The 13682-nt window shown below is 30.5% G+C and overlaps 1 protein-coding gene across 1 annotated transcript; it reads right to left on the reverse strand.

Moving 5' to 3' along the window:
• Nucleotides 1-5091: 5091 nt before the first annotated feature.
• Nucleotides 5092-5978, reverse strand: LOC120083744 (uncharacterized protein At1g08160-like). The gene is made up of 2 exons (XM_039039598.2): nt 5498-5978; nt 5092-5296 (listed from the first exon to the last, which is right to left on the reverse strand). The coding sequence occupies exons 1-2, from the start codon at nt 5959-5961 to the stop codon at nt 5176-5178; spliced, it is 585 nt and encodes a 194-aa protein (XP_038895526.1). The 5' UTR covers nt 5962-5978; the 3' UTR covers nt 5092-5175.
• Nucleotides 5979-13682: the final 7704 nt, after the last annotated feature.

The following is a 13682-nucleotide window of genomic DNA, read 5'->3' on the forward strand; positions in this document are numbered from 1 at the left end:
TGAACCCCTTTTCTAAAGGATGCCTCTGGTTTTTATAGAACTTCCAGGGTGAAAGGCGGCTTTTCTCTCATGATTGCGCAGATGGGATGACTTTAATTCCTGACTGATGTGTCGAATATTTGTCATCGAAATGTTGAATGTACTTGTTCGTTAACGGCTGTCAACTTAATTCGGATTCGACTGTCATCAGCTTTCTGTCCCATCGTGATTAATTATGTCTTTCACCCAGATGCGCCCACCGTGTTGCACCGACCAAGTTGCGGCAATCCTTCTTGGGCAAATGTTTGCAAACACAATCACCGCAAAGCCTTGCGGTAATGCTGTGCTCAACAAATGATTTCCTATGATCACAATTTCCGCCTTGCGTCAATGCATTTTCTGCACAAAAATACAAAAATCAACTGTTCCTATGCGACGAACACACGTGACTGCAATATAATAAACTTGATGCTTTTTAGACACAATCTAACACATTTTATCAACGCAAGCCAGCATGGTTTAAGAACTTAGCACTATGATAACGTGCATTTCTGCCCATTATCATTTATCTCAGCTAAACCATTCAAGAGAATAGGATAGCTAGAAATGCATCAAGTCAGAATGCATAGTAGATTTAGAGATAAAAATACTTGTCGTTCATAGTTTTCTGTATCCAATGCATGCACCCTATAGATAAGAACATGTGGCATTTGCATTGAGAAATGTTAAATCATTAGATAGATAGAAACCCAACGCATACATACACTTGATTGTAAACACGCATCCATCTTCATTATTACCCACTCTTTCTTGTCCATCTTACTTGGATCAATGCATTCACTTATCAATTAGCACTATTCCTTCATTGAACCCTATATTTCACTTGAACTCCTGTTTCTTCTTGTATGCATGCAGTTAAAGTAGTGTAGATAACATTTTTCAGCATTTATTTAGAACCCCTCTACATCAGTGCAATGTAAGGCTTGCGTTAGTCTGACCTAAATCTCTGTGTTCAACCCTGGACTTACCAGGAACCTGAATTAGATTTATACTTGGATCTAGCTCAGGTAACGCTTGTACGCATCATCCAATGAGTATAACGCATCATCCATTCTTCTTACCTAGAGAAGTCATTCACCGTTCATCTTCATTCACATCAATCTTATCTTCCATTTCCATTCATTATATACTCCTACCACACATCACGAAACCACGAACAGTAAGTTTATTCTTTTAAAACAACTTTATATCTTGTTTTTTTACTATTTTTTATGAATTAATGTATTAAAATCACAAGAATGTTATCTACTCAAGAATTTATGTGAGACTCAAAACTTTAATTACGGGAGAATTGATGTTAATGTTGGGTTTTGTCAAAATATTAGAAGTGCAGTTTATCTCATATCGGTTAAATTGAAGAATGAGATGGGCTCAAAGCCTATAAAAGGAGTTCATGCCATCGGTTTTCAATTGTCCCAGTTAGAAATATTTTAAGCTTAGTATGATAACTCTAATTAAATTCCTTTTTTATTCTCTTGTTTGAGAGTAGGAAAAATGTGTGAGTAGTCAAAAGCTTTAAGAGAGTGTTATTGTAATTGGGATCAGGAGAGAGAATTGTTCTATGTGATTGTAATAATTTTTCACATAGTGGATTTCTTTCTAGTGGGTAGGGGTGTTCAAAAAAATTGGTAACTTGATGAACCCGACCCGACCCGACCCGATCAAATGCCTTTTAATATATATATGAAATAACCTAGGTTTTTTTCTTCATTTCTCCTTCACGTCGCCAGCAAGTTAGTAACCTCCCTCCCTTTTCAATCTCAACCTCTCCATGCTCACTTGCCGAATTGCAAATTGCCCGCAAGTCTCCTTCTCCATCTTAATCTCGTCTCTCACGGTCTCCCTCTCCCTCTCAAAATCTTTCTAACTCAGTCTTTTAATCTCTCAATCTCTCATGACTTCAATCTATTCCTAGCTTTGCTTCAACTATGTTGTTAATATAGTTTTTTTTCTTAATTTCAAGTAGAGCAGTGTTAGTTCGACAAGAACCTACACTGCCTTGCACTTCAAACAATTTCAAAGCAATTTCATTGCTTTAAAAGACGCAAACACTAGCCAACTTTAAGCAGTGAACAAGAGTTTGGGGGTACAAAAATGTATTGGAAGAAAAATGGAAGGTTCAAGGCTGAAATTCGTGGTGTTCAAGTAATTATTTTAATTTTATTTTAAACCTCTTTTTTATATATTTTTTCGCCATCTGATTTGATTAGATTTATGTTCACATTTTGATATTTCTGATTTATACGCATTCTTGTTTGTCAGTTGTTCAACCAGGTGATGCAACTCGACCCAACCCAAAAATATACGGTTCATTTGGGTTGGATTGACCCTTTATATAGAATCAATGGGTTGTGGATTTGACTAACCCAAAATTTCAGGTTGATCCAAAAAACTACCCTAACGTGGCCCAACCCAGACACCCCTATTGGTGGGTCGTGGTTTATCTCCAAGTTGGGAGTTCTCCATGTAAATTCTTGTGTTCCAATTTTATTGTATTTGTTAAATTTCTCTATTATTTTATACTTATTTTTGCGATAGAAAAAAAAGGTTTTTCCCAACAAGTGGTATCAAAGCATTAGGTTTGTAGTTTCTTAAATTTCTAAGTATGTTCTATGGTTGCCACATTGTCTGACCTTCCATATTAAAAAAGAATTCTTAAAGTGGGCTAGGTATTGTAAATAGTGTGGGTCGTTCACTATTTTTTGTTTTACCATGAATTATACAGGTTTGTCAAGCTTTATAAGTTCTATAAAGTTCTATGTGGAAAAATTTGATGGAAGGATTAAATCAGCTTGTGGTAAGTGTAAGTCAAGGATGTGCTAATACAAGTTGGGTTATAAAGGCATGGAAAGGAAGACTAAATCGTGGTGCTTCTTAAGAATTAAGTGGTGATGATGGTCCAAAAGAGTCCAACGGAAATTCTAGTAAAGGTTCTAAGAAGTCCAACATGAGTGATGAAGATTGTGAGGATTTGAAAGCTACAAGTTCAATCAAGGTAAATTTGTATAAATATTCTTGCAAATGTGCATGGAATTTCGATAGCGAAAGAGCTTTTGGAGAAGCTTTAAGCAATGTATCTAGTAAAGAGCATCTTAAATCCGTCGTACCAAAAGGATAAATTTCACATGTTGTGAATGATGGAAGTTATAAAAGTCTCAGATCATCTGAGTATTCTCAATGGCATCGTATCTGAGTAAGAGGTGATAGGAGTGAAGATAAAAGATGAAGATAAGGCATTCAGTCTCATCTGGTCACTTCCTCCTTCTTATAAATACTACTAATAAACTATTATTGAGAGAAAGAAGACTGAATAGTGAGGAGATTGAATAGTGAGGGGTATACTTCACAAGAGGATTCAATACAAGTAGCTATCAAGTGGAAGAAGAAGAAAGAGTTCGTGAAGAAAAACGTTTTTCGGGAATGTGAACGGTCTAGAATCATGAAAAATTATTGTCCTAATAGAGTGGGTTCCTCAAAAAGCTCTGAGTCGGATGCTAACATTGTCTCCGTTGTCAGGAAGATGGTAATATTTTTCATCGAAGCAAGGCAATATTCATCCTCATAGTATGTCCACTTTACCATATTAACTTGGCGGTTATGCAAGGTATGTGGTGGAAGTTATGTCAATGGCTGATGACTTTCACGTGAGCCAAGTAGGTCGAAGTTGCATCATAAATATCAGCAAGACTTATCAACATGTAGCGAAAAAGAAAAGTCTTGGGAGGTAGCATTCCGAGGGGTCTACTTTTCATGGTGGAGTGGGTTATAGTTCTCTAACTTGAGAATTATGATTATCGATGGAGACAATGGATGTTGCAAAAGTTGAGGATTCTTAAAATATCTTGCCAAGGTGGAATTTGTTAGATTTTGGCAAAATATTAGAAGTGCAATTTGTCTCACATCGTTTAAATTGATGAATGGGGATGAGCTCCAAGCCTATAAAAAGAGTTACTATCCTTGATTTTTAACCGTCCTAGTTAAAAATATTTTAAGCTTAGTGTAATAACTCTAATTTAATTCTTTTTGTATTCTCTAGTTTAAGAGTGGGAAAAAGATGTGAGTATTCAAAAGCTTTGAGAGAGTGTTATTGTAATTGGGGTCAGGGGAGAGAATTGTTCTATGTGATTGCAATAATTTTTCACATAGTTGATTTCTTTCTAATGGATTGTGGTTTTTCTTCAAGTTGAGAGTTCTCCATGTAAATTTTTGTATTTCCAGTTTTATTGTTTTTGTTTTTTTTTTTTTTTTTAATTTCTCTATTATTTTCTGCTTATTTTTGCGATAGAAGTGGAAGGTTTTTCCCAACAATTAAGGTAATCATTTCAACATCTATTAAATATTTAATGGTATAATAATTTTCATTAATATTGATTTTCTTATTTCATTGGTTAGAAAAGGATTATTATATAGAATGCAGGTACTATATAATGAAGTCTCTATGAGATATAGTAACTCGTAGAGGCACGATGAATTATAGATGTACAAATTTTATATTTGTTCATCTCTTGTTTAACGTTTTACACTTCCTATAATCTGTAGCTCTTCTTCTCTTCTTTATCTTTATCACATTGCATGTTTCTTGTTTGAATAGGAGATTGATATATATATGTTACTTGTTTCCATTATTCTCTTGTTGAATAGTAATTCTGATCATATGATTCTTTTTTATGGTTTTCTTTTAGTGTATGATAGTAGGAAAAGTCCATAAATGTGAACAAAGAAGAAAAAATAAATTAAAAAATCAATCAAGCTTCAAATGGAGAAAGAATTTTTCTTTTCTTTATAATAAAAAAAATGAGACTTTCTTTGCCCTTTCTCCAAATTAAATTGGTTTGAGAGGTTTCAAACTATATGGATATGCTCACAATTATTACTTTTTTCTTCTTCTTCACACACACTACAATAAATTATAAATCTACAATTCCACCCTACTTTTTTCAGTCAGCTATCCCCAAAGAAAATTTCTCTCAACCCTCTCTCAAATCTTTCATACCATTCTTCTTCATTATGCAAAAAAGAAAATGCAAGAATTCTCTGTCCATAAAGAAACAATAAAACAAAACAAAAATAATTTGAAACTTTCTGTTACAAATCATTGAGATTATTCAAAAGAATAACACACACCAAGATCAAATCTCAAAGATCCACTTTGCATTCAGTATTCTCAAAAGTTCTAGAATCATTGATCAGAAGCCAAAGACGATCACAATAGATCTCCAGCAATCGAGGTTTCGACATCCATCTCTCGACACTATAACTGATATAAACATAACCACAAAAGATATTAAACCAAGAAAAAATTTTAAAAACTATCTTTTAGGGTTAAAAAATAGGTTTAGACTTTGATAACACTCTTAGAAAGTAGATAACAAATAATTTTTCAAAGTAATGTCATTTAGGTCAAAACTGAGGTAAATCGGCACATATATATTTGTCTTAAATGTCGAATGTTTTATACCTGACTTTAGCTTCAAAGCGAAGATTTGGATCTATCTCTTCCTTGAACCCAAATGGATATTCAAAGTTACCTTGAACGGCGGAGGACAAGACGGTCAAGTTTCCTGGCTTTTGCGTGAACGTCGGGATGTCGGAGGAAAACGTCTGGCCCATATTAGTGACTATCATCCTCATAGAATCCATATGAATGGAGGCTCTTTTGTTGGGGTTGTAGCTTTTGACAGTGTAAGCTATGGTAGCATTAAGCATAGTACGAGTTGAACTAATGGCTATGACTTGGCCAGTTTCCACAAGGAAACGTGGGGTTTTGGGGAAGACAACAATCCAACATGTGATAATTGCAAGACCAATAAGGATTATTACACTCAACAAGCTTCTTCCTATGATTCTGATGATTCTTGTGCGTTTTGTTGTCCCATGTTTCTCATTGGATCTTTGTTTTGAGGCCTCAATATTGCCCCTCATTGTTCTTCACAAAATTCTTACTTCTTTTGGTTTTTGAAAATTGATGTCTCATGTATATATATATGTGTGTTTTGGTTTACTTAATGAAGGGGAAAAGGAATATATGCCACTATTCACCATTAGGTTTTGTGTTTACTTGTAGTTCAAGATTTGGGTTGTCTTTATTTTGTTGGAAAGGATGTGGATAAAGGCTAAAAATTAAGTCTATACATCAAAGCCCACGTGGGATAAAGGGAGGAAAACAAGTGGCATCTTGGGTGTAGTGTACATAGCTTGGAGCATGGAGAGACTTTGGATTTTTTTTTTTTTTTTTTTTTTTTGAGTGATTTTAAAAGGTTTCAAATAGAGGAAAAAAATTAATTTATTTACGAATATAGCAACATGTCAATTGATAGAAGTCTATCGTGGTCTATCACTAATAAATAGTGACATTTTGTTATACTTGAAAATGTTTTAACAGTTTTATCATTTAAAATAATTACCCATTTTAAAATTGTTAAAATTACTCATTTTGAAAGCATTCTAAATACAATTCACCATTTAAAATTAATTTTAATAATATGAATGTTATGTTTAAAAATATAATATTAAACATTGATTTGATTTTGAGTAATTAAATGTATATTCATAGTAAAAATGATGTTAATCATTTCAAAATTACTTAGGAACGTATTTATTGGTATTTATTGATTTTAATAAGGTGTACATGTTTGAAGTAAAGTAAAGAATTATTGTATATAAACATGCATTTTATAAAAATATACACTATTTTTAATTATATATATAATTTTATGGAGCAAACACTTGTATTGTGCTTTCGCATCTTAACAACAGAATATTAAAATTCTTTCTATTATAAATATCATAAAAATAGATATCAATACTTAATGTCCGAAAAGTCATGTGTCATTTTTCATATTGTCTATATACCTTGTAATAATTTATGTGTCTATGTAAGTCCACATCGTACTTGCCACTTTGCCTATAAATAGTAGCATTTGGTGGATCTCAATATAATGCACATTGGTGATAGATCTATTTCAAAATTCCATTAGTTTTCATATTATCCAATTGTATAATTTTAGTTATTTTATATTATATTATATTTATTTATTATTATTATTATATAAAAATATTATTATATTATATTTTCTTCATAATAACGTTATTAGCACGAGCTCCTGTTGCTTCCATCGTTGAAGGTAGGTCAAATTTTTTTCTTCTTTATTTAATTGATAAATTAAATGTTATTTTACATATTTAGTACATATTAAATTTATAATATAAATACAATATTTTGTGATACTATTACCATGACAAACCTTACAAAATTAGAATTCATAGCCCTTGATATTAATGGCAATAATTATTTGTCATGGGTGCTCGATGCCAAAATTCATCTGGATGTGCTATGAACTTCAGAGAAATAATTAAAAAAGGAAATACGACATCCAGTCAAGACAAAGCAAAAACTATGATTTTCCTTTGTCACCATCTCCATGAAGGATTAAAAATGACATATCTTACAATAAAAGATCCTCGTATCTTGTGAAAAAATTTGAAAGAAAGTTATGATCATCAAAAGACTGTTATTCTTCCTAAAGCCCATTATGAATGGATACATTTGAGGCTAAAGATTTTAAATTAGTAAGTGATTACAATTCTGCATTATTTAAAACTACTTCAAAATTGTTGTTGTGCAAAGAACAAATTACTGATGTTGGTATGTTAGAGAAAACATTTTCTACATTTCATATCTCAAATATACTCCTACAGTAGCAACATCGAGAGAAAGGTTTTAAACAATATCCTGAACTAATTTCATGTCTTCTCGTGGCCAAACAAAATAACGAGTTATTGATGAAGAACCACGAATCTCGATCAACTGGAATAATACCATTCCTTGAAATGAATGTTAATAATCATGGTCGAGGTTGTGCTCGTAGTCGTGGTCGAGGTCATGACCGTGGTAGAGGAAGAAATAACTATTATTTTCGTGATGGTCGTTCTAATAATTTAAATTTCAAAAGAACCACACAAAATGATGATCACAAAGGAAAAGTTCCACAAGATAAGAATTCAAGAGTGTTGAAAATAAATGCTTCCAATGTGAAATGACTGGGCATTGGTCATGTACCTGTCAAACGTCAAAACAATTAGTTTACCTCTATCAAGCCTCCCTGAAGGAAAAAAAAAAAAAAAAAAGAAAAATGTGGAAGCAAATTTTGCATATCAGGATAATGACATATTTGACCTATTCCACATGACAAATTTGGATGTGACGGACATCTTTGAATCTCCTGAAGAGAAGATTGGTGCAGTTGGTAGAACATCAAGTGTTTCATTTGACTTTGAGAATATCTAGACTTAATGTCATTGTTTTCTTTTATCTATGTCTGGCAGATAGAGCGACTACACACACAATACTTACAAATAAAAAATAATTTTCCAATTTGACAATGTTGAAAGCAAAACTAAATACATATCAGGTTTTGCAAACTTGATCAAAGGTTTTGGAAAAGAAAATATTATTTTGCCTAAAGGAACAAAATTTACAATTAACAAGGCATTGTTCTCTAGTCAATCAAAGAGAAATCTTCAAATTTTTAAAGATATACGTTGCAATGATTATCATATCATGACTGCTAGTAAGAATAATGTCGAATATCTATATATTATCTCTACTATCTCAAATGAAAAACGTATATTGAAAAAATTACCTACTTTATCTTCTGGATTGTATTATACTTATATACGAGTAATTGAAACATATGCAACAATGAACCTGAAGTTAATGAATGCAGACATATTTACAATTTGGCATGACCAATTGGATCATATAAGATCTACAATGATGAGGAGAATTATTGAGAATTCAAATGAACATCCATTGAAGATTCAGAAGATTCTTCAATCTAATGAATTATCATGTGATGCTCGCTCTCAAGATAAATTAATAATTAGACCATCACTAACTAAAGTGGGGACTGAATCACCTGCATTTTTAGAACGAATTCATAGTGATATATGTGGACCTATTAACCCATTAAGTGGACCATTAAGATATTTTATGGTATTAATAGATGCATCCAATAGATGGTCACATGTGTGCTTATTATCAAGTCGAAATCTTGCATTTGCAAGATTATTTACTCACATAATTAAGTTAAAAACACAATTTCCTAATTATACAATTAAAACCATTCATCTTGATAATGCTAGTGAATTTACATTGGAAACTTTTAATAATTATTGTATGTCAATTGAGATAAGTGTTGAATATCCTATAGCTCATGTTCATACACAAAATGCTTTAGCAGAATCATTCAAAAAATGTTTGCAATTAATTGCAAGACCATTACTTATGAGAGCTAAACTTCCTTCATCTGTATGGGGATATATTATTTTGCATTCAACATCACTTGTATGCATTAGGCTAGTAGTTTATCGTAAGTACTCACCATTACATGTTATGAGCCAAATATTTCCCATTTGAAAATTTATGAGTATGTAGTATATGTTCCAATTGCTCCACCACAACGCACTAAGATAGGTCCTTAAAGGAGGTTAGGAATATATGTTGGATATGATTCCCCATCAATTATTAAATATTTTAAACCCCCTGATAGGGATGTATTTACTGCATGATTTATTTATTGTCATTTTAATGAGACAAATTTTCCAACATTAGGGAGAGAAATTAAGAAATTGAAAAAAGAAATTACGTGGAGTGCATCGTTATTTTCTCATTCAGATCCCCGTATAAATCATTGTGAACTTGAAGTTTAGAAAATAATTTATTTATAAAATATAGCAAATCAGTTACTAGATGAATTTATAGATGCAAAGAAGTAACTAAGACACATATACCAGTTGCAAATGTTCCATAAAAAATTTAAGTCTGTAACACGCCAGAAGAATGATAGACCAGTGGGTTCGAAAGATAAAAGTCCTCGAAAACAAAAAATAATTAATAGTAAAAAAAAGACTTGGTTGAGGATATAAATGCCCATGAAGAAATCTCCGACATGACCAGTGAGAAAAGTGAAATAGCTAAAGATAATAATGAGATCTCAATAAATTATGTCATGATAGGAAAAAGATAGAATCAAACTAATGCAGTTATTGACAACATTTTTGCATATAATGTTACCTTGATATTATATCTAAAAATGAGGTCCTAAACCAAAATCTGTTGAAAAATGTCGATATAGAAAATATTGGCTTCAGTGGAAAGGAACAATCGAAGTAGAATTAAACTCACTTTCAAAACGGTCGGTTTTTGGACCAGTAGTCCGAACACCAAAAGGTGTTGAACCTGTGGGATACAATTACACTAAGATATTTAATTGGCTTAACTGTGTATGAAAGTCTGGATATGCATCTCATGGATGTAGTCACAACATATTTATATGGATCTGTTGATAATGATATTTATATGAGAATCCCAAAAAGATTTAAGATACTTGAAACATCTACATCAAATTCTCAGGAATGGTATTCAATAAAATTATAGAGATCACTATATGGTTTGAAACAATCAGAACGGATGTGGTACAATCGCCTGAGTGGATATTTATTGAAAGAAAGATATCAAAATAATCCAATATGTCTGTATGTTTTTATAAAGAAATCACAATTGGGATTTGTTATTATAACTGTATATGTTGATGACTTGAATATAATTGGAACTCTTGAAGAGCTTTCAAAGGTAATAAAATATCTTAAGAAAAAATTTGAGATGAAAGATCTCTGAAAAACAAAATTTTGCCTTTGCTTGCAAATTAAGCATTTGACAGAAGAAATATTTATTCATCAGTCAACTTATACAGGAAAAATTTTGAAAATATTTTATATGGACAAAGCATATCCATTAAGTATTCCAATGGAAGTTCGTTCATTGGATATAAAGAAAGATATATTTCAACCTTTAGAAGATAATGAAGAACTTCTTGGTAGTGAAGTACCATATCTTAGTGCAATTGATGCATTTATGTACCTTGCTAATAATACAAGACCAGATATTGCATTTTCAGTAAATTTATTAGCGAGATATAGTTCTTCTCCTAGAAAAAGACATTGGAACGTAATTAAGCATATACTCCGTTATCCCTGAGGAACAATTGATATGAGTTTGTTTTATCCAAATAAATCAAATTTTGATCTAGTTGGTTATGTAGATTCTGGATATTTATTTTTTCACACAAAGCTAGATCTCAAAAATTAGTGCACAACATTGGAATGTAGTAACTCAGAGATCTTAAGTGATGTTTTCGTGAGAGGAAGTAAATATATTGTATTCTTTTAGAAGTATGTATTATATGAAACATGTACTTTTTTTCCTTCACTAGATTTTTTTTTCTTTAGATTTTTCCTAATAAGGTTTTAACGATACATATTATATATATATATATGGACATCTAAGGGAGAGTATTATAAATATCATAAAAATAGATGCCCAATGCTTAGTGTCCTAAAAGCCATATGTCATTTTCATATTATCCAATTTTATCATTTTAGTTATTTTATATTATATTATATTTATTTATTATTATATTATATTTTCACCATATCCATGTTCGTATCGTGCCCCTCAATTTCACAACACTTTCGACTTTATATAGACAAATTTATTTTCTAAAAAATATTACTTTTAGACAAGTATATTTCCAATGTATCCAAATTTATTAGGTGTATTTTTCAATTCTATACCACTTATCCTACATCATCGTCTTAGTTTGTGTTACTTATCTAAGTCTTGTTTCGAATATATATTGTTCATCCTAGAACATCGTTTTAATTAGTGTTACTATTTATCTATTTAATTTTCGTGTTTTAATTTTGCCAACTCATAATGTGATTCATGGTTATTAATTATCTAGATTTTTATTTTTAGGAAAAGAAAATTGGATACGAATTGAGATTTTTAGATTTTCTTTTTCCTGGTTCTTACGTTTATCTACCTTAATGCACGTTAATTATTAGTTACCCACTTGATGCACATTAATTACTTTTTAATTTAATAATTAACTTGCTAACAAATATTATATAATTTTACTTTTTCTATATATATAAACTATTTCGATTTTTAATTTTGAATTTTAGAAAATATGTACAATATTCAATTTTTAGTACACTTGAAACATGCCAACATAACTTAATTTCATTTTAATTTTTCACACACAAATATATGGAAATATACAAATATTTTCGAATCCTTATAAATTATTGTACACAAATTGATTGAATGATTTTTTCTCATATATCTAAGTAAATAATTCTATAAAGTTTATGATAATTCGTAATTATTATTATTAAACCTAGATATCATATATCTTTGAATTTAAAAATTGATTTAAATTTTAACATATTCAAATATGTAAGAGATGGATTAAATGTACAATTGATATTCTAGGAATTTATTAAACACAAAATTTGAAAATTTATGAACTTACTAGACATTGTTAAAGTTTTGATACAGCGAAGTGAGGTGATTAGGCCAAGTCTATCGCTAAACAAGGAAAATCCATCCCTAATTGTGAGAAACCTCTCCAAGAACACAAGTTCCATATTAAAATGGATTATCAAAAGTTTCTAATTACAACCCTAAAATAGCTATTTATAATCTTGTGAGGAAATATAAAAGTAACTAATTAAACACTAATTAATCTAAATTATCCACTAAACTAAACATTATTAAAATATAATAATTCTCGTTTAATTCTCGTCATCAAGTTTAGGAATTATAGATAAACAAAAATCTAGAAATTTATGAGTTGCACTTCTAACTTATATATATTTGTGTGCTTATCACACGAAGTTCTGGATCTGCCATTGATATACACATGGTTGATCGTAGTTAACAAGACAAATGCAATATAATCAACTGGATTTCTACAAGAACGCAGATGAATCCTATAAATTTATCGGACAATATCCAAATGATGCATGTTTATTATCACTTAGTTGACTATTTATGCATTGTATATAGAAATTTTTTTAATGTTAGGCGTTACATATGATACATTTTTATGATACTTACACTCTTCCACTCTTCATAGAAATGTTTTGTTGATTAGTTAATGAAAACTTAGTTCATAACTTTATGTGGTTATCTTATGGACCTTTTCGTAATTGAAATACAAATTATTCTAGCAATGTTTGATGTATAACATGGCTTTTGGAAAATATTCTAAAAGTTGTAAATCTAGCAATGGTTTTTGGAAATTTACAAATGTTGTAAGAAATATTACATCAAGTTTTCCGTTTTGTATTATTCTAATTTTATCCTCTTTAGTATAACATGTATATCAATAATATATCTGATATATTAGTCAATGTTTAATATATTGGTTAATTGATATATTTTATATTTGATATATTTAGCTAGTGAACTAAAAATAAAATACCTCATTAAGAAAAGAAAAATAAAATCAAAATGGTTGTTTTTAAATATAAAAAAATAAACCAAAATATTTACAAGATATAGAAAAATTTTAGAACTATCAATGATAGACGTTGATAGACACTGATAGACTTCTATCAGTGTCTATCAATATCACTGATAGAATTATCAGTGTCTATCAGCGTCTATCATTGATAATTTTAAAATTTTGCTATATTTTGTAAATATTTTCAACAGTTTTATCACTTAAAATAATTTCTCAAACCAAAATCTAAATAGACAATTTCATATCAAAACAAAATAGAAAACAACTCGC

Source organism: Benincasa hispida, chromosome 8, assembly GCF_027475165.1.
Source record: "Benincasa hispida cultivar pf3 chromosome 8, pf3_genome.v1.1, whole genome shotgun sequence".
In the NCBI taxonomy this organism is placed as follows: Eukaryota; Viridiplantae; Streptophyta; class Magnoliopsida; order Cucurbitales; family Cucurbitaceae; genus Benincasa; species Benincasa hispida.

Excerpts from the sequence above, each read along its gene's own strand:
- LOC120083744 (XM_039039598.2), bottom strand. The coding sequence starts at position 5,961 with ATGAGGGGCAATATTGAGGCCTCAAAACAAAGATCCAATGAGAAACAT. Across the intron at positions 5,297-5,497 it reads CGCTTTGAAGCTAAAGTCAG|TTATAGTGTCGAGAGATGGA; the intron begins GTATAAAACATT and ends TGTTTATATCAG.